The 23,326-nt window shown below is 39.1% G+C and overlaps 1 protein-coding gene across 4 annotated transcripts in view; it reads left to right on the forward strand.

Moving 5' to 3' along the window:
* Positions 1 to 517: 517 nt before the first annotated feature.
* Positions 518 to 23,326, forward strand: part of trpm2 (transient receptor potential cation channel, subfamily M, member 2) — a gene marked incomplete at its 5' end in the record, with an annotated part of 61,435 nt that continues 38,626 nt past the window's right edge. Inside the window, 9 exons of one of the 4 annotated variants that reach the window (XM_081367663.1) lie at positions 518 to 687; positions 2,243 to 2,411; positions 6,798 to 6,978; positions 8,602 to 8,768; positions 11,423 to 11,603; positions 13,291 to 13,352; positions 13,441 to 13,641; positions 19,527 to 19,629; positions 21,212 to 21,333. In XM_081367663.1, the coding sequence (XP_081223789.1) occupies positions 518 to 687; positions 2,243 to 2,411; positions 6,798 to 6,978; positions 8,602 to 8,768; positions 11,423 to 11,603; positions 13,291 to 13,352; positions 13,441 to 13,641; positions 19,527 to 19,629; positions 21,212 to 21,333 (1,356 nt within the window). The remainder of the gene's footprint in view (positions 688 to 2,242; positions 2,412 to 6,797; positions 6,979 to 8,601; positions 8,769 to 11,422; positions 11,604 to 13,290; positions 13,353 to 13,440; positions 13,642 to 19,526; positions 19,630 to 21,211; positions 21,334 to 23,326) is intronic. The other 3 variants (XM_081367666.1, XM_081367664.1, XM_081367665.1) reach the window with 3 other exon arrangements.

The following is a 23,326-nucleotide window of genomic DNA, read 5'->3' on the forward strand; positions in this document are numbered from 1 at the left end:
CCGAAGGAATCACTCACATGGCTGTGCACTTGTAATGACACATCAAGGATGTTAAGAGGCTAAAAGCAGGTTTAAAACTTGCCCCATTGAAGTCAACAGGGTGCAAATTTTAAAAATAGGATAACATGGTGTAGGCAACACCGATTTTTGTTGTTGTTCTCTGTATTGACAGCACTCCAAATTTACAAAAAAATTAGCTCAATGTTAAAATTGACTGGAGTTCTCCTTTAAAGCATATTAAAAACCACATAGACATATAAACAACATTAAAAACTTGTTTTTCAAAGTACACATTTGATCAGTTCAGGCATTTCAAATCTAGTAATTTTTACTGTGGTTAAGTTGCAGTATGTTTTCATAGTACAAATCATGATTTAAGCCCCTTTCAGACCCTGTCCGTATTTCAGTAGTGCTTCCGTCCCTGTGTCTGACATCAGTCTGACTGCAGTGCAGTACACACCCTCCCCCTCTTATACGTCTGCCCGTCTCATTCACACTCACTGTCTCTGATATGAGCATGGATGAGGCAACGTTGGAGCCGATCCTTGTGCAAACACTCGCTGTGAGCGCTGTTAAAGGTTGCCCATATCTGTCTAACTCTCCCTCCTCACAGCGCTACTCGCTCACCTCCTGGATTAAAGACAACATCAAGAAGAAAGAGTGCTGCTTCTATGTGGATGATGCCAGGTATGAGGAATGTGTGTGTGTGTGTGTGTGTGTGTGTGTGTGTGATCGGCAGATCAGACATGAATGTTTGGTGTTTAATGACCTTGACTTGTAAAGCTGAATCATTCTGAGGAATTAACCCTATAAAAACTACTGTATCATATTTGATACACAATTTTTTAAAGATCAACATGATGAAAACTTTACTAAAAAAACACTCTTGCTCTCAATCTACTACATGCCTTCGGTCGTATGATTGATAGTTTATACTTTTTAACAAGTAAAATGCCTTTTAGTATAATTGTAAACATCTTCAGATGGGTTTCACATGTTTTACTGATTTTTATAAAAGTACACCTAAGAATAACTTGTTAGTAATATTTCAAGATGAACACTTACCGGACTGAAGCAACTTAAGTTTATTTGATTATCCATATCATGTTCAAATGTGAGTATCAAATATGATCATCAGGCTTTTGAGGAAGGATTATTTGTTCATCTCTCAATCATCACTGTATTACATTGCATATCACGTTTTTAAAACTACAGAGCTTTGATCATAAAGGGTTTAGGTATTTAAACATCATCTTAAGATATTATTGGAGATATTGAGTGACAACTAATTATCTTATCACTGTTACACTGATATTTGTCCGTTTTATTTTCCAGTGAATTTAGATAAGAAATGTTCCTTAGACAATGTTTGCAAGCGCTATAATGACATCAAGCTTTGGCTGTATAATAATTTCCTTCAATTAAATGAGAGTAAATCCGAGGTTTTGATTGTAGGCGCTTCCACTTCAACTCTATCTATCTACATCTTAAAATCACTCCTTAAAATCTCTTATCTACGTCCTTAAATTCAGAAGATCACGTAAAGTGTATTGGGGTAATTTTCTTATTTAAATTTTAGTAAGCAGATTAGTGCTGAGTAGCTTCTTTCGTTAGAGATCAATCACTAAAGTAAATCATTTTATAACCTGAAAAGATATGGAAATTGTAATCCATCTGTGATCTCATAAAGGTTAGACTATTTGTACATTGGTCTCCCTAAGACTGCGTTAGCTTGTCTGCAATTTGTGCAAAATACAGCAGCACAAGAAAACATGATCATATTACTTCCATATTAGCATCTTTACAATGGTTTATTGATTTCAAAGTTCTTTTTTATGTTGACAAGGCACTAGCAGACAGTGCTTTTTGATCTCCTCTACTTGCACTCCTTTTCTCGAGCCATTAGGTCTTCTCATAAACGTCTTTTAATAGTTCCTCGTTGTAATTATAAATCAAGATATGACCATGTTTTTTCTCTAATAATAATGACGCATTAAATAATCATGACTTGTGCAATATAAATATATTGGTGAGCTATTATTTTAAAAGTCATTGTGTATATAAAATATGATTAAGTATAATTCATGATGTGTTGGTCATATGCAACTTGACAAGAGGTAAACTAAAGATCACATGCACTCCTGTTCGCTTCTGTGTGTGGTTCTGCAACATTCGGACAATATGTGTGGTGTGCGTGTTGGGCTGTAACTCATGTGTGGATAACATGGATTACCATTGACAGGAAGGGGATTTGTATGTGTGGTTACTCAAAGACCCAGCACTGCGATGAGGCCATCAAACCGAAAGACTATGTTGGGGAGCAGTGGGACAAACACAGGCACGTCAGAGAGGTGACCACCGATGCTTTTGGAGACATCAGCTTTGGTGGACTTGGACAGAAAACCGGGAAGGTAAAATGACGACTTGATTCAAACGGACCTCCTTTCTATTATACACTCTTAAAAAAATAAAGGTTCCGAAAGTGTGTTTTTTTCAGCAATTCCATAGAAGATCCATTACAGTAATCATTTGTTAAAAGAACCTATTTTTTTTTGTCTAAACAACCTTTTAACACTATAAAGAACCGTTTGACCAATGGAAAGGTTCCATGGATGCTAAAAGTTATTCATGTTTGTTAGGTGATTAAGTGTCTATTTAGTGAAGCTTAGAGTCACTGAAAGAGGATTTAAAAACTAGACTGCAACAAAAAATCACATTCTTAAAGAGAATTTTGTCTTGTTTTCCAGTTAAAACATATAAAAGTCCTTAAATTGAGAAACATTTAGGCTACTTGAGAAGATACACTAAGATATTTAGCCTTGATTTCATAGATTGAATCTTGAATCTAAGTGTATTTTGTCGTGGGGGGGGGGGGGGGGGGGCATTTACACAACGTTTTCAACAAAAAATGCCAAACTTTGTGTTTTAGACGTTCATTTACACAATGGCATTTTGAGGGCCTGAAAATGCTAACTTTTGAAAATAGTTTCAAAGTGCACATTGTTTGAAAACAAGACCATTATCGTCTCCGTATAAACTACAAAAACGTGATGAAAACAGTGATGTCATCACATGCATATTACGTGTTCATAATTCGTTCGAAATCGCATACGGTCAAGTAGTAGTCGGAGAGCCAAAGTCTCAAAAGCTCAATAAAATGGGGTTGAACCTGACATGGTCTGCCATACTTTTTATTTGTATTTTTTCTGTTAACTTTGACCCTAAGAACCAATAATTGGAGGGTATTCTCTGCCGGAAATATTGCGAAAAAATAATTGTGGCCATTTTAGTGTATGCACCCTTTATTTTTTATCAGAAAAATATTTTTTTCCCCTTAAATCCTCAGTGGGTTTGTTAGGCTATCAATAAATGTATTCCAGATACACAGAACACATATGCTGACAACATCCACTGAAAAAAATAACTCTTAAAACACATTTCTACATCATTTTGCATCAATTTAATGCAAAGAAATTAGGCGTTTTCTCACTTTTTTTCCAATATTTTCATCTTTACTTCATTGGCAATCAACTATTCCCCCAAGTTATGACATCAGTCAATATGTCATTCTTTTCACCAAACAGTATACTCATTCCACAGGAAAAAATCATAAAAATCCAACCAAAATCAATGGATCTGTGATGATTTCACTAATAGTTGCTCAGCAGGCTCAGAACCTCAATAGAATTGTAGGCTACTCTCAAAATTCCGAAAGACATACTGGATATTTAACATGTTTTTTATGTCCACATTATTAAGCATCATGGCCTAGGCATCTTTTTAATTTCAACATAATCCTGTTCTCCCAATGGAAATGTGTCACACAAGAAATATAATACAGCAAAATGACTTTCATTATTTTATTGCCTCTAATGACAACTATTACAACTTTAACGAAAAAAATAAATAATTTAACATTAGGTGCAGGTCTGTGAGGTGGGATAATCAGGAGGGTGGCACACTGCAGATACTGCTCTGGGGACAGACCTTCACCCTCACCACCTGAGGAGACACACACACACAAACACGCGGCCTGCTTACGTGTCCCTGTCGCAAGTTCAATCCTTAAACATCTGTTGGGGTCCCCGGCGCAGAGACATGCAATGCCACACTTCACATTGGCACATTAAGTTGATGCAAAATCATGTAGAAATGTGTTTTAAGAGTTATTTTTTCAGTGGATGTTGTCAGTACGTGTTCTGTGTATCTGGAATGCATTTATTGACGGCCTACCAAACCCACTGAGCATTTTTCACATTTTTCTGATAAAAAATAAAGGGTGCTACACTAAAATGGCCACAGTTTTTTTTCAAGATATTTCCGGCAGAGCAGACCCTCCAATTATTGGTTCATAGGGTCAAAGTTAACAGAAAAAATAAAAAAAAAGTATGGCAGACCATGTCAGGTTCAACCCATTTTTGAGACTTTGGCTCCCCGACTATAGGCACTACATTTGGTTTGAAACTTACTTCACGACCATTAAAACAGTAATGGCGTGTTCACATCAAATGCGAATTATTTGCACAAGTAGGGGAGCGTGGGGCACAACGTAACACAGGCTAGTTGTATTTCTTAAGTTACTTTTTCATCTCTATGTTTTGTGTTTATTTAAAATAAGACAAATCTGATATTTTAATCTCCAAGATGTTATTTAACAGTTGAGATAGTTCTTTAATGCTTCGCTAACTAGCAGAAGACACTAGCAGGGTTTAAATCCCAATTGTGCAGGCGGGGCATGTTGTCACACTGCGTTACAATGTGCCCCTATTAGAAATATGCTATTATATTCTATACTTTTATTAATTTTATTGAGAAAACGTGAGAAAAAGGTGAATAAAGACTGAGAGTCAATGTTCAGAAATTACTAATTATTTATTTGTTTTGAACTATGTTGTATAGCTGTGTTTTCATGTGTTCGTAGTCAAAACTCAAAAATGAGTTTATATTTAATTATTAAAAATTGCCATCATTTTATATGAAAAAGTTTTTTAATTGTATTTTATTTAGAAAATATTTTAGTTTGTTTTGTATATTTTTTTATTAGATCAGATAACATTTTAAGCTGTCATATGTCATGTTACAATGTACCCCTCACATGTTACAATGTACCCCACCTATGGGGCATGTTGTGACATTTCACTTCCATTCTTTTGGGGTATATCGAGAAAAAAGTATATACTGTATTAATAAAACAAAACCACATAATTGTACTAGACATGTGGGAAATTAATGTGGGAAAAAATAAATACTCTGAACCATAAGTAGATTTACACAAACTGAGAAAGTCAAAAAGCGTTACTTTGTGCCCTGCTCTGCCCTAGATTACATACAAAGTCAATGCAAAGACGTGAATTTGCGCCGGGCAATGCGAATGACGCGAAGCGTTTGCCGCAATTCGCCTCAATTGCATCTTCTGCGCAAGTTGAAATTTCAACTCGAGCGGAAAATTCGTATGGCGCTTAGAAATGTAGTTGTTGTTGATGATGTGCGTAATGGTGCGTTCACACCAAACGCGAATCAGATTCGCGTCTATCGCGTCTAGGTGCTTGAACATTTTGAATCCATTCGCGCGTCCGCGTCACTAGCGAATAAAAACATCCCTCGAAAAGGAGTGTGACATCATCATCAACAACAACACAATTTATTTCCGCCATAATTTTTCCGTCATGTCTGAAATAAAGGATATTGCTGCTTTGTACTTGTTGTGGAAGTCCCAAATACGGAGGAAAGCCAAACGCCGACGTGTCTGGGTTCACAGCACCATCAAGAGGCGCACTCAACTCGGTGAATTTCACCGTCTTCACCCGAATTTTCCGCTCGAGTTGAAATATTTCAACTTGCGCGGAAGACGCGATTGAGGCGATTATCGAGCGTTCGCGGCAAACGCGTCGCCCAATTCGCGTCATTCGCGCCTATGGCTGTCTTTGCATTGACTTTGTATGTAATCTACTCGCGCAAATAATTAAATTCGCGTTTGGTGTGAACACCATATAAGACACTCCTTTTCGCTCAATGTTTTTATTCGCGCGAGTGATGCGAAAAACAAGAAACATCCCGCGAGTAATCTAGAGTGAGTAACGCGATGCGAATATAGGCTACACTTCGCATGTGGTGTGTACACACCATAAGTACGTTCTGTATAGTATGAATGTGTTTAATGTGAATGAAAATCGGGCGTACTACTACATCCTCCTTGTTGCCATTATCATGACCTACGGCCTCAGTTGCGTCACTTTACCGCCATTCACCATCCTCTCCCGTGGCCTCATGGGATAGTAAAGTCAAATGCACACTTCAGAATCTCAGTATCTCAATCATCCTGTTACTTTTCGCCTACTGTTTTATGAATACTATGAATTCGGACATACTACTCAGCCTTCTCGCAGTACAGTAGGCATATTCGGACGCAGCATCAGTCTATAGGCGTGTAGTGTAATGGCCTGCATGCATAATACAGCATGTCTAGTCGTTTTCGTGGATCCATGTGAATGGGGATCGTTTTGAAAACAATGTAAAATTATATTATAGTAGAAGTACCAGTACAAATTAAATGTTGAAGGACTGAAATTTCCCAAACAGTTTTTTCAGGATTATTTTACAATCATATTTCATATCAGAAATTATATCTGACAACAATAATACAAATTTCGTATAGAAGCATCTTCCAAATGCAAATTAAAATGCCATTATTCAGACTGTTCCTCCATCACAGTTAGAAGGTTAAATACATTAACCTTTATCTTATGCTAGAATTATATATACGAACTCATAGAAGGGATTCTGTTGTGTGTGTTTAGTATGTTCGGGTGTCGTCGGACACGAGCAGTGAGAGTCTGTACCAGCTGATGACAGAACAGTGGAAACTGCGTTCGCCGAACCTGCTGATTTCAGTGACCGGTGGAGCCAAAAACTTCCACATGAAGAATCACCTGAAGGACAAGTTCCGTCGGGGCCTCATTAAAGTCGCCAAGACCACAGGTACAGTGAAAATATACTATATATCATCACCTTCCTAAAGTCATTTTTTCAGGTTTCTCAGAAAACACAAAAAACTGAACCTAACTTCAGAGGTTGAATAGATTTTCGTTCATCTTGATGCAGCTGCCATCTTGAAAAGCTTGTAATACTGCCTAATGTCTTTTGACTTAGGCAAAATAAAACCGGCTAAGTCACACTCTTGACATAGGCCATTATACTACAGCATGATCTGTTAAACTGAGGATGTGGGCGATTTTACCAGAGGTGGCCAGCATCATGAGGAGATGACTTGTGCAAAAAAATCTTTTTTGTCAAAAAATGAATTATTATTTTAGGAAGGTCCGTGAAGGTGATGTATGATATATCAACTGCTTGATTGTTTAAATAAGTGCAAAATTGTAACTATATTATCGCATAGCTCTCTATATAAAGTTGGATAAATACATAATATTATATGTATATTTATAATAAATATTTGCATATTTGATTTTAAGTTAATATTTCAATAATTTCAATATTTCAATAATTCAATAAATCAAGTAACACATTTGCATGTTCATGGTTCTCTGATGTTGGTTAATGGTCACATGACATTCAGGTAAACAAATGAAATATTCCAGATTTTTAGTAATTGTTTTATTTTAGGTGCTTTTATTTTAAAAGGAGTAAATTATTTTACATTTTCCATGATTTAATTAATTATCAGTTTTTCTTCAACTCACAATCCCCCTCACAAACTGCTTTAGCAGCCAGCCTGATGGCCCATGCACTCCCAGGACTATAACAATAACTTCTCTTGTCTTTTTTAATGGTGTTTAATGCATGTGTTCAGTTCAGTTTAATTTATTATCCCAGAGGATAATGGATTTTGCATTTACTTTTACAAATTAAATACATTGCCTTCTATAGAGTTGCTTATACTGAACTCATTTTTCATAATTTATGAACTTATACGTTATCCTGGACCACAAAACCAGTCACGAGTCGCACGGGTATATCTGTGGCAATAGTCAACAATACATTGTATGGGTCAAAATTATCCATTTTTCTTTTATGCCAAAAATCATTAGGATATTAAGTAAAGATCATGTTCCATGAAGATATTTAGCAAATTTCCTACCGTAAATATATAAAACATTTATTTTTGTGAGTGAATGCAGCACAATCGCCAACATAAATGTACAACTTTAAAGGAGATTTTCTCAATGTTTCGATTTTTTTTCAACCCTCAGATTCCAGATTTTCAAATAGTTGTGATGTTGATGTAATGCTTTCATGTGATGTATAAATCTCAATTTAAAGAAATTGACGCATATGACTGGTTTTGTGGTCCAGGGTCACATATTGTAAATTGCCAGAACCCTTTTACTGGTATTTTTGAGACGGTCCTGTTCTCACATGATCTCTTAATGGTAATTTACTGTATGTGTGAAAGGGGCTTATGATGCCTTAAATGCTAAATATGTAGGTAGGATGTAACAGAGTGTATAGCTCTCAGTGATACTGACTGAGGATTAAACCCGTCACAAACAGGTCTAGCGCAAGTGGCAGAATCAAGTTTTTGATGGTTTGTTGTTTTGAGACGACTACACTTCTCTAGTCCCAATGCTGTGTGTGTGGCAGGTGCGTGGATCCTGACAGGAGGTACACACGCAGGTGTGATGAAGCACGTGGGCATGGCCGTGCGAGATTACACACTCAGCAGTGGTTTGAAGGAGGGACAGATCGTCGTCATCGGTGTGGCACCCTGGGGAGTCATTCACAATAGCCAAACACTGATCAATCCTGAGGTCAGATGTTGCCCACACCTGAGTACATACAGTATTGGGGCCCTATCTCGCACCCAGCGCAATTAACTTTGTACACCGACACATGTATCATTCCTATTTTGCACCCGACGCACAGCGGACTTTTCCCTCCGCAGACGCACGTCGGTAAATTAGGGAATGAACTTGCCCTTCCGGAGGCGGTTCAGCGAAAAGAGGAGGCGTGTTCCGGCGCAAACATTCCCTGGTGCTATTTTGCAGTTTCAGAAAACAATTCCGCCACTGACCAGGAGAGACCTCGTCTAAAGTCAGCGGCGCGTTCAGATGCTATTTTAAGGGCGCATGCTTGGCCATAATGTAGCGTGTGCACAACCGTATACACTTTGATTCTCTCATCTACACAGACGCAGCAGTTTTCATTTTTACTAACCATCCATAATTACAAGGAAAAATATTCCACACGAGGAAAATCATTGTTGTGTCCATGAAGATGTGAAAAAATAGGCATAAATCTAGCTTACACATTTACCCAAATTATTATACGCCTGTTTAACTGAAGCTAATTTGGGTGTGTTTCTCCATCCCCAATGTCACTTCTCTGTGTTTTACGGCCCTGACGAGAACGTCGGTCTCCTCGGCTGTGAACCGCTCCTGGCAAATCCGCCGGTATAATAGCAATCCGCCATGGAACAAGCGCGCCTGCTCTTAAAGGGAATGTGAGATGACGCTCTCATTGGTTTATTTCACGTTACGCCCAAACCACAATGAGTGTGGTTTCAGATCATTAAAATGTGAGTTCAAGTCATGTTGATGAGATCATATTTACTTACATGAACTCCACCACAGTCATAAATAAGAGTTTGGGAATTTATTAAGCCCCGATCGTTATGAGTTGGGTGTGTGTCAGTGAGAAATGTGCTGGAATATTTGGCAGTGATATTGTCAGAGAAAACAAGCTTATTCTTTGCACAAAATATAAAATAGCTTTGCAATATAACTATGTAAAGTAATGATAAAGTTTACAGCGGCTTCAGAAATTAATTAAAAACATAAAAAAGCAAAATACGCCTGATGCACATTCTTTGTTCTTCATTTTCTAAAGTAGAGTTTAAAAAGCTTGTGGTTAATTAAGAGATGGTACATCTCGCTCTGATGAAAGTGAAAGATTAACGCACCCGACGTCGTAAACATGAGTTCCCAACTCGTAAAATACAAACTTCCCAGGAAGACTTGAACGCACCATATAATGAACAACCCAAGATCAGTGTAAAGTTTAGAAGTGATTTGTTTCAGGAAATGTTCTATCAGGATGGTGTGTCCATTAAAACACAGTGGATCCAGTACTCAAACCATACTCTTTTATTTGTAAATGGCAGCATGTGAATCAAGCCATAGTTGGGAATCAGACGTAGAGTTGTATGGTTTCCATAAACAAAAGACAATACAGAACAAATTTAAATTCAAGAATTAACACAATTTCAAAAGGAATAAACTTTCAATTTCCGGAACACACCAACTCTACAGAAATCTCTCTTTTAGGAGAGAAGGAAAAGGAACACACACAAACACACCAAACACAGGCAGCTAATCAATCATTTAGTGCACCTGAGGAGACCTGGCTACGTCATGTGATCCAATGAGAATTCTCAACAGCGCCCTCAAATATGGAAACATATTTGCCCCTTGAGAATTTTGTACAATTATTCATTCAAATAAAGGGCCGAAACAGTCCATTCCTGCTGACCAAAATGGGGGCTTATAAAGGTGAACAACAAACCTTGCTACAAAATAATTTTGCATACACCACAACATATTCACAAAACAAATCTAATCAAATGATGCACCTTAAATTTCGGCAGCTGAAAAGATATTCGGAAATGAATTTGCTGATGGCTACACCAGTTAACCTTTCAGCAGTTTGGATGCTAGGGCTGGGTTGACAATATTGATTTCTTGTTTTTAATACAGGTTATGCACAACAAACTTCCGAATTTTGTAAAAAAACAAATTCTGAAAAAACATTCTGCATTTCTTCCGGTTCAGATCTTTTGTATGTGCTTCATTAAATATAGATCCGTTTTACTCAAGATGCGGGCGGGCAAAGATGAGCATAACCCTAATGTCCATCACATAAACAGATTGATATGTAAAAGTGTAATTTTTTTTATTTATTTTTCATCTCACTAAGACCCGGATAATAAAACCAAATATCAGATAAAAAACAGATATCGCTGTCAGTTCGAAAAAGTCTGAACTTTCAAATTCGCTCCTCAGTTCAGGCGATCATCTTAAATATTTATATGCAACTCAGTTTTTATTTGAGTGTTCAATATAAAAATCTGATCAATTACTAGATTATTATTTAAATTTTGGTTTTCAGCTAAATTAAAACTTTGGTTTCGGTGCATCGCTACAAATGAAAGCCTTTGGGAAAACTAACGACCAAATAAGAAGTGCACTGAAATCACAAGCAATACAATTTACAGTATAATGCTGGTCATTCTAAACCCCCAGCTAAATCATTGCAAATATATTTGTGAATCCGGCACTGCTTGTCACTGCATATTAAACCAGATTCAGATTTTTGTTGATAACTGCAGAACTTGCTGTCAACTGGATGCTATTAACGATGTTATAACATCAAAGTTTGATGAGGTCTTGTCATCCTTCTCTTTTAGGGCTGTTTCCCTGCACACTACTCTCTGGACGAGCAGGGCCAGGACCGTCTCTCCTGCCTCGATATCAATCATACGCACTTTCTGCTGGTGGATGATGGCACTTATGGACATTATGGAGTTGAGATTGAGCTGCGGACCCGTCTGGAGAGACTCATCTCTCAGCAATCACTGGGAAACAGAGGTGCAGCTTCATTAGATTACACATAATTGAATATAGTTTGTTTTTTGCAATCACAGTAGTAATTACATGCCAATAATGGAATATAAATCAAATATAGATTTGCAGTGTAATGATAAATTATTGTACAGTACAGTAGAACAATAACCATCAGTATAAGTTCAAAAGTTTGGGGTCGGTATGATTTGTGTAATGTTTTTGAAAGAAGTCTCTTATCAAGGCTGAATTTATTTTTTATTAATGAATATTATTGAAATATTATTAAAATTCCAAATAACTGTTTTCTATTCAAAAGATTCTATTGTATTCTATTTCTGTTTTTTTATATTGCGTAGTTGTGCTTGGAGTCTTATTTGGTAATAATGCAATGAAACATGCCAAATTGTGCCAACATATTTTTTGGTCATGGTGTCATATAAAGAAATTATGAGCACATGAAAAAACAAGAGAGAACCAACAGAATATTAATAACTTGCTATGTACTAGTCAATGTATGCTTTTTGCATTTTGTATTTGCATAGTAAAATTAAACCTGTAGCTGTAGTTGGCCTTTTTTGCCAAATAATTCTGTCTTCCCTTATTTAAAAATATTTAAACAATATAAAATATTTTTCATATATTTTGATGGTTTAATTGAACTTGTAGGGTCATTAAAACAAATATCCCCTCCGGACATCACTTTTATATGGAAGCTTGTTTCCGCCACAAAAAAAAAAAAAAAAAGAGATAATTGCGACTTTTTATCTCACAATTGCGAGTTTACATCTCGCAATTCTGACTTTATTTCTCAGAATCGCAAGATATAAAGTCAGAATTGCGTGAAATAAAGTCGCAATTGCGTGTTTTAAAGTCAGAATTGCGTGAAATAAAGTCACAATTGCGTGTTATAAAGTCAGAATTCTGACTTTTTTTCTCGTAATTGCGACTTTATATCACGCAATTCTGACTTTATATCTCAGAATTCTGACTTTATATCACGCAATTGGGAGATATAAAGTCAGAATTGCATGATATAAAGTCGCAATTGCGTGTTATAAAGTCAGAATTGTGAGATATAAACTATTCTAAGGTAAAAAAAAAAAAAAGTCCGTCTTTTTTTTTTTCTTAGAATTGGACTTTATATCTCACAATTCTGAGAAAAGATGTCAGAATTGCGAGATATAAACTCGCAATTATGTGTTATAAAGTCAGAATTGCGTGATATAAAGTCAGAATTGCGTGATATAAAGTAGCAATTGCGAGAAAAAAAGTCAGAATTCTGACTTTATAAGACGCAATTGCGACTTTATATCTCGCAATTCTGACTTTATATCTCAGAATTCTGACTATATTTCACGCAATTCTGACTTTATATCTCGCAATTCTGAGAAATAAAGTCAGAATTGCGAGATGTAAACTCGCAATTGTGAGATAAAAAGTCGCAATTATCTTTTAAAATGTTTTATTCAGTGGCGGAAACAAGCTTCCACACTTTTAGCCACTAATGTATCTTGTTTTAAGAATATTTACATATTTGTAATGAAAAACATAATAAAAATAAGTAAGAAAATCATTTTTGCAGTGTAACACAGATGATCTCAAAATTATGAATAAAAGCCACACCATTTTGATTTCATGGCTCTGTAACACTGGTCACTTTTGATTATTTGTGAAGTGTTTCGCCTGTTTATAAGTGTTGTCTTTCCATCAGAGAGTGACGTGAAGATACCGGTGGTCTGTGTGGTCTTGGATGGTGGTCCAGGAACTCTAAACGTGAGATTTGAAAGGAATCAGTTTCGTATATCATCATACAGTAGCTGAATGTACTTTCATTAATCCAAATTCGCATATTTATTCACAGACGATCTACAATTCAATGTTGAACAAGACGCCGTGTGTCGTGCTTGAGGGATCTGGACGCCTGGCTGATGTCATTGCTCAGGTGGCGGCCCTGCCGGTGTCAAAGGTCACGCTGGAGCTTATCAGAAAGCTCTTGAAGAGGTTTTTTGCACAAGAGTACAAAAACTTTAAGGAGGAGCAGGTCATTGAGTGGACCAAGAAGGTAATAGACAAAAACATACATACAAATTATGACAGTTTCACACAAACTCAGAATTACACAGTAGGAATCGAGAAATGGTTCTTATTTAGAAATTAGAAGTTTGGTGTCAATAAGATTTTTTTTATGTTTTTGAAAGAAGTCTCTTCTGTTCACCAAGGCTGCATTTATTTGATAAAAAATACAGTAAAAACTCTAATATTGTAAAATATATTTAGAATTTAAAATAACTGTTTTCTATGTGAAATGATCTGAAATGTAATTTAATTCCTGTGATCAAAGCTGAATTTTCATATATTTTGGAATATATTTTGTGGAAACTGTGATAGTTTTTTTCAGGATTCTTTGATGATGATGAATGAAAGTAACAAAGAACAGCATTTACTTGAAATAGAATATTTTGTAATGTTATAAATGTCTTTACAGTCACTTTTGAAAAATTTAATGTATCCTTGCTGAATATAAATATTAATTTCTTAAAAAATATTTTCCGCTACACTAACACACACTCATTCACTAACACAGTGTAACACACACTCATTGTGACCGCTTCACTAACGCGTTACACACACTCATTGCGCCCGCTTCACTAACACGTAACACACACTCAATGTGACCACTTCACTAATATTTAAAACACACTCATTGCAACTCCTTCACTAACACATAACACACATTAATTATGTCCGTTTCACTAACGTGTAACACACACTCATTGCGCCCGCTTCACTAACATGTAACACACACTCATTGCAACTCCTTCACTAACACATAACACACATTAATTATGTCCGTTTCACTAACGTGTAACACACCCTCATTGCGCCCGCTTCACTAACATGTAACACACACTCATTGCAACTCCTTCACTAACATGTAACACACACTCATTGCGCCCGCTTCACTAACACGTAACACACACTTATTGCAACTCCTTCACTAACACATAACACACACTCATTGCGCCCGCTTCACTAACACGTAACACACACTCATTGCAACTGCTTCACTAATACGTAACACACACTCATTGTGACCGCTTCACTAACACGTAAAACACACTCATTGCAACTCCTTCACTAACACATAACACACATTAATTACGTCCGTTTCACTAACGTGTAACACACACTCATTGCGCCCGCTTCACTAACATGTAACACACACTTATTGCAACTCCTTCACTAACACATAACACACACTCATTGCAACTGCTTCACTAATACGTAACACACACTCATTGTGACCGCTTCACTAACACGTAACACACACTCATTGCGCCCGCTTCACTAACACGTAACACACGCTCATTGCAACTCCTTCACTAACACGTAACACACACTCATTGCACCCGCTTCACTAACACGTAACACACACTCATTGTGACCGCTTCACTAACACGTAACACACACTCATTGCGCCCGCTTTACTAACACGTAACACATGCTCATTGCAACTCCTTCACTAACACGTAACACACACTCATTGCACCCACTTCACTAACACGTAACACACACTCATTGTGACCGCTTCACTAATACGTAACACACACTCATTGCACCCGTTTCACTAATACGTAACACACACTCATTGCAACTCCTTCACTAACACGTAACACACATTAATTACGTCCGTTTCACTAACGTGTAACACACACTCATTGCACCCGCTTCACTAACACGTAACACACACTCATTGCAACTCCTTCACTAACACGTAACACACATTAATTACGTCCGTTTCACTAACGTGTAACACACACTCATTGCGCCCGCTTCACTAACACGTAACACACACTTATTGCAACTCCTTCACTAACGCATAACACACACTCATTGCGCCCGCTTCACTAACACGTAACACACACTCATTGCAACTGCTTCACTAACACGTAACACACACTCATTGCACCCGCTTCACTAACACGTAACACACACTCATTGTGACCGCTTCACTAACACGTAACACACACTCATTGCGCCCGCTTCACTAACACGTAACACATGCTCATTGCAACTCCTTCACTAACACGTAACACACACTCATTGCACCCGCTTCACTAACACGTAACACACACTCATTGTGACCGCTTCACTAATACGTAACACACACTCATTGCACCCGTTTCACTAATACGTAACACACACTCATTGCACCCGTTTCACTAACACGTAACACACACTCATTGCAACTCCTTCACTAACACGTAACACACATTAATTACGTCCGTTTCACTAACGTGTAACACACACTCATTGCACCCGCTTCACTAACACGTAACACACACTCATTGCAACTCCTTCACTAACACGTAACACACATTAATTACGTCCGTTTCACTAACGTGTAACACACACTCATTGCGCCCGCTTCACTAACACGTAACACACACTTATTGCAACTCCTTCACTAACGCATAACACACACTCATTGCGCCCGCTTCACTAACACGTAACACACACTCATTGCAACTGCTTCACTAACACGTAACACACACTCATTGCACCCGCTTCACTAACACGTAACACACACTCATTGTGACCGCTTCACTAACACGTAACACACACTCATTGCGCCCGCTTCACTAACACGTAACACATGCTCATTGCAACTCCTTCACTAACACGTAACACACACTCATTGCACCCGCTTCACTAACACGTAACACACACTCATTGTGACCGCTTCACTAATACGTAACACACACTCATTGCACCCGTTTCACTAATACGTAACACACACTCATTGCGCCCGCTTCACTAACACGTAACACACACTTATTGCAACTCCTTCACTAACACATAACACACACTCATTGCGCCCGCTTCACTAACACGTAACACACACTCATTGCAACTGCTTCACTAATACGTAACACACACTCATTGTGACCGCTTCACTAACACGTAACACACACTCATTGCAACTCCTTCACTAACACGTAACACATGCTCATTGCAACTCCTTCACTAACACGTAACACACACTCATTGCACCCGCTTCACTAACACGTAACACACACTCATTGTGACCGCTTCACTAACACGTAACACACACTCATTGCGCCCGCTTCACTAACACGTAACACACACTCATTGCGCCCGCTTCACTAACACGTAACACACACTCATTGCGCCCGCTTCACTAACACGTAACACACACTCATTACAACTCCTTCACTAACATGTAACACACGCTCATTGCGACCGCTTCACTAATATGTAACACACACTCATTGTGACCGCTTCACTAACACGTAACACACACTCATTGTGACCGCTTCACTAACACGTAACACACACTCATTGCGCCCGCTTCACTAATACGTAACACACACTCATTGCGCCCGCTTCACCAACACGTAACACACACTCATTGCGCCCGCTTCACTAACACGTAACACACACTCATTGTGACCGCTTCACTAACACGTAACACACGCTCATTGCGCCCGCTTCACTAACACGTAACACAGACTCATTGCGCCCGCTTCACTAACACGTAACACACGCTCATTGCAACTCCTTCACTAACATGAAACACACACTCATTGTAACCGCTTCACTAACACGTAAAACACGCTCATTGCAACTCCTTCACTAACACGTAACACACACTCATTGCGCCTGCTTCACCAACACGTAACACACACTCATTGCGCCCGCTTCACTAACACGTAACACACACTCATTGCAACTGCTTCACTAACACGTAACACACACTCATTGCACCCGCTTCACTAACACGTAACACACACTCATTGTGACCGCTTCACTAACACGTAACACACACTCATTGCGCCCGCTTCACTAACACGTAACACATGCTCATTGCAACTCCTTCACTAACACGTAACACACACTCATTGCACCCGCTTCACTAACACGTAACACACACTCATTGTGACCGCTTCACTAATACGTAACACACACTCATTGCACCCGTTTCACTAATACGTAACACACACTCATTGCGCCCGCTTCACTAACACGTAACACACACTTATTGCAACTCCTTCACTAACACATAACACACACTCATTGCGCCCGCTTCACTAACACGTAACACACACTCATTGCAACTGCTTCACTAAAACGTAACACACACTCATTGTGACCGCTTCACTAACACGTAACACACACTCATTGCAACTCCTTCACTAACACGTAACACACGCTCATTGCAACTCCTTCACTAACACGTAACACACACTCATTGCACCCGCTTCACTAACACGTAACACACACTCATTGTGACCGCTTCACTAACACGTAACACACACTCATTGCGCCCGCTTCACTAACACGTAACACACACTCATTGCGCCCGCTTCACTAACACGTAACACACACTCATTGCGCCCGCTTCACTAACACGTAACACACACTCATTACAACTCCTTCACTAACATGTAACACACGCTCATTGCGACCGCTTCACTAATATGTAACACACACTCATTGTGACCGCTTCACTAACACGTAACACACACTCATTGTGACCGCTTCACTAACACGTAACACACACTCATTGCGCCCGCTTCACTAATACGTAACACACACTCATTGCGCCCGCTTCACCAACACGTAACACACACTCATTGCGCCCGCTTCACTAACACGTAACACACGCTCATTGTGACCGCTTCACTAACACGTAACACACACTCACTGTGACCGCTTCACTAACACGTAACACAGACTCATTGCGCCCGCTTCACTAACACGTAACACACGCTCATTGCAACTCCTTCACTAACATGAAACACACACTCATTGTAACCGCTTCACTAACACGTAAAACACGCTCATTGCAACTCCTTCACTAACACGTAACACACACTCATTGCGCCTGCTTCACCAACACGTAACACACACTCATTGCGCCCGCTTCACTAACACGTAACACACACTCATTGTGACCGCTTCACTAACACGTAACACACGCTCATTGCGCCCGCTTCACAAACACGTAACACACACTCAATGTGACCGCTTCACTAACACGTAACACACACTCATTGCGCCCGCTTCACTAACACGTAACACACGCTCATTGTGACCGCTTCACTAACACGTAACACACACTCATTGCGCCCGCTTCACTAACACGTAACACACACTCAATGTGACCGCTTCACTAACACGTAACACACACTCACTGTGACCGCTTCACTAACACGTAACACACGCTCATTGTGACCGCTTCACTAACACGTAACACACACTCATTGCGCCCGCTTCACTAACACGTAACACACGCTCATTGCGCCCGCTTCACTAACACGTAACACAGACTCATTGCGCCCGCTTCACTAACACGTAACACACGCTCATTGCAACTCCTTCACTAACATGAAACACACACTCATTGTAACCGCTTCACTAACACGTAACACGCGCTCATTGTGACCGCTTCACTAACACGTAACACACACTCATTGCGCCCGCTTCACTAACACGTAACACACGCTCATTGTGACCGCTTCACTAACACGTAACACACACTCACTGTGACCGCTTCACTAACACGTAACACACGCTCATTGTGACCGCTTCACTAACACGTAACACACACTCATCACGGCCTGTTCAACAGATGCATAATTTTATGGTAAGTTAGAACAGCCTGAACTGCAACCAGTGACAAACAATAACAATACAGTGATGTAATCAACTAACTACTATATGTCAAATGTGTCAATCAAGATGCGACTTTGCGAAACAGACTGTCTTTATCTAAATTGCTTTTATAATAGCCTAATATTAAAGCTAGAAGCTAAGCTAAGCCATGGTGAGGGCCCTGTGTATACAGTATATACTGTATATGTGTATAGTACATGAAATATAAGTGATCTAGAAGATGTATTTATTTTTTAATTTCTTTAGATTCAGGACATTATCCGGATGCCTCATCTGCTGACTGTGTTTCGTATTGACGAGGATAAAAACTATGATGTTGACGTTGCTATTCTACAGGCCCTGCTGAAAGGTATGATCACTTCTTAGGCAGAACATGCTCACATCCCTCCATTTCTTAATCTGGAAACTGAAGACTCAAATTCACATTTCCAGGCAGAGGGTAATTGGATCATGCTGATGATGGTTGGATAACTAATGGTGGATACACAGTTGTGAGTGGATGCTGTAATATTGATAGTGATCGAGAGACCGTTAACATTATTCTTTACATTTTATAAAATTACTTGAGTTTTGAAGTTGTTTAATATTTGATGGTTTCTAGAAATAATGAATCACGTTCCTGGAAAAAAAACCCACAAGGGCTTTATATTGTTCATCTAAGACTGACGTGAGCACATTTATCCTCCCTTGAGAGTCTGGAAACCTCCCTAATTGCGGAAGCTATTAGCGTTTATGTTATATCGATGGATGATGTATCTCTTAAATGCTAAAACGTTTGTTTTGTTGCTTTTTTAACACTGAATATCTGCACTCACATGCACAGTGCTCACAATCCCGCTTATAGACACAATTGACTTTTCTTTGAATTAGATGCTTGTGACCAACACAGTTTCTCAGTGGAACACAAAAAGAGATGTTAGACAGAATTATTATTTTTTTCATGCTATAAAAGTATAAGGTGACCAGGGGTTGTAGAGCGGTTTTTGAACTGTCCGTCCTGTGCAAAATTAGAGGATACCATATAAACCATTTATTTTTGTATGATAAATAGCCACATAAAATTATCTTTTGATTCAAGAAAGGCCTACACTTTCTTTTAGATGAAAATGACTAAAGGAAATCCCTAAAGTTAATTGATAGTCCTACAGCAGTTTTATTTTAGTATTATTTATGTACTATTACAGCATTTTTTTAATTAGTTTTTATTTTAATTTTAGTAATTTTGTTATGTGCTTTCTTCATGTTTATTAGTTGTTTATATATATATATATATATATATATATATATATATATATATATATATATATATGTAAAATAAGGCAACATTTCTATTATTTTATTTTACTTTTTTTCATGAACTGCTTGGAGACGCAAGGGTTCAGAATTCAAATTCTGTAGTTTATTAGAGGGTTATAAATAGGAAAATGTTGGCGTTATTTTGTCACTTATTGGGAGCAGTATGCTAGCTGGAGCCATTTACCTCCAGTCTTTGTGCTAAGCTAGGCTAGCGGTGGGTGCGTCAGACAGAGTTACGGCACGCACAGAGATGAGAAGGGTATGGACTTATCTAACTCTGGGTGATACGGTGAATAAGATAAAGTCCCAAAAAGTCGGCCTGTTCCTTAAAGTTGAGTTAAAACATTTTTTTTATATTTTTGTTTTGTTTTAGTTAACAAAACCAGCACTGCAAATTAGGCAACATTTCTCATTTTTAATTAAGGCAACATTTCGTAGTATTATTTTACTGAATAGTTATAGTTACCGAAAAAATTTGATAGTATTAGTTGACAATAAACTATTAAACTAAAGATTCGAGACGTGACTTAGAATTGACGGGGTCGGGGACTTGTTCAGGAGGGGAAATACAAAAGACAAACTGGAAAGAATTGTTAAACCTCTACTGGATAAAGTCACGTGTTGTTGCTCCTCAGCCTCCAGAAGTGATGAACATGCTGGCCGCCAGTCCTGGGAGAGACAACTGGAGCTTGCGGTGGCCTGGAACCGGGTCGACATCGCAGAGAGTGAGATCTTCACCGAGGAGAGCCATTGGACGGTGGGTAAAAATAATGCAAAAAGCTACGAGAATTACAGAGACATTACAAAAAATAAAAATAGTTGATCAACTGCAAACTTTTGCACATGCCACATTGAAATAATGTTAATAAAAAAATTCCAAAATGCATCAAGTATGTTCACTGCACAGGTTGTGCCCCTATTATGCTATTTTAAAGGTTCCTCATTTAGTTTTGGAGTCTCCTTTTGGTTTACATGCATCCAAGGTCAAAAACACTTTAATTTTCTCATAATATAGATTGCAGCATCACTTCTTTCCTCACAGTGTCTGAAATAGTTTGATCAAGGGTCCGGTTTCTCTAAACCACTCCTTTATATGAGTATAGTCTGCTCTGATTGGTCAAACGGCTCAGTTTGTTGTGATTGGTCTACTCTGCTCTGATTGGTCAGACAGCCCAGTCTGGTGTGATTGGTCTACTCTGCTCTGATTGGACAGGCGGCTCAGTCTGTTGTGTTTGGTGTACTCTGCTCTGATTGGTCAGATGGCCCAGTCTGTTGTGATTGGTCTACTCTGCTCTGATTGGACAGGCGGCTCAGTCTGTTGTGTTTGGTGTACTCTGCTCTGATTGGTCAGACGGCTCAGTCTGGTGTGATTGGTCTACTCTGCTCTGATTGGTCAGATGGCTCAGTCTGTTGTGATTGGTTTACTCTGCTCTGATTGGTCAGATGGCTCAGTCTGTTGTGTTTGGTGTACTCTGCTCTGATTGGTCAGATGGCCCAGTCTGTTGTGATTGGTCTACTCTGCTCTGATTGGTCAGATGGCCCAGTCTGTTGTGATTGGTCTACTCTGCTCTGATTGGTCAGATGGCTCAGTCTGTTGTGATTGGTCTACTCTGCTCTGATTGGTCAGATGGCCCAGTCTGTTGTGATTGGTCTACTCTGCTCTGATTGGTCAGACGGCTCAGTCTGGTGTGATTGGTTTACTCTGCTCTGATTGGTCAGATGGCCCAGTCTGTTGTGATTGGTCTACTCTGCTCTGATTGGTCAGATGGCTCAGTCTGTTGTGATTGGTCTACTCTGCTCTGATTGATCAGATGGCCCAGTCTGTTGTGATTGGTCTACTCTGCTCTGATTGGACTGGCGGCTCAGTCTGTTGTGATTGGTCTACTCTGCTCTGATTGGACAGGTGGCTCAGTCTGTTGTGTTTGGTGTACTCTGCTCTGATTGGTCAGATGGCCCAGTCTGTTGTGATTGGTCTACTCTGCTCTGATTGGTCAGATGGCCCAGTCTGTTGTGATTGGTCTACTCTGCTCTGATTGGTCAGATGGCTCAGTCTGTTGTGATTGGTCTACTCTGCTCTGATTGGTCAGATGGCCCAGTCTGTTGTGATTGGTCTACTCTGCTCTGATTGGTCAGATGGCTCAGTCTGCTGTGATTGGTCTACTCTGCTCTGATTGGTCAGATGGCCCAGTCTGTTGTGATTGGTCTACTCTGCTCTGATTGGTCAGACGGCTCAGTCTGGTGTGATTGGTATACTCTGCTCTGATTGGTCAGATGGCCCAGTCTGTTGTGATTGGTCTACTCTGCTCTGATTGGTCAAATGGCTCAGTCTGTTGTGATTGGTCTACTCTGCTCTGATTGGTCAGATGGCCCAATCTGTTGTGATTGGTCTACTCTGCTCTGATTGGTCAGATGGCCCAGTCTGTTGTGATTGGTCTACTCTGCTCTGATTGGTCAAATGGCTCAGTCTGTTGTGATTGGTCTACTCTGCTCTGATTGGTCAGATGGCCCAATCTGTTGTGATTGGTCTACTCTGCTCTGATTGGTCAGATGGCCCAATCTGTTGTGATTGGTTGGCCGCTTACAGCATGTGTTGGAAACAAAACAGCCATTACCATAACTGAATTTCTCCTCCGGATCTTCCTCACGATTTGATACACAGTGATACGAACAGTAATGATGGCGTCTGTTTTACCGTATCAATTCCAGCGTGAGTCCTCATCCTTTTGATCTTTGAAACTTTGCAGACCTTT

This window comes from Scardinius erythrophthalmus (genome assembly GCF_964197995.2).
Source record: "Scardinius erythrophthalmus genome assembly, chromosome: 6".
NCBI classification, from domain to species: Eukaryota; Metazoa; Chordata; class Actinopteri; order Cypriniformes; family Leuciscidae; genus Scardinius; species Scardinius erythrophthalmus.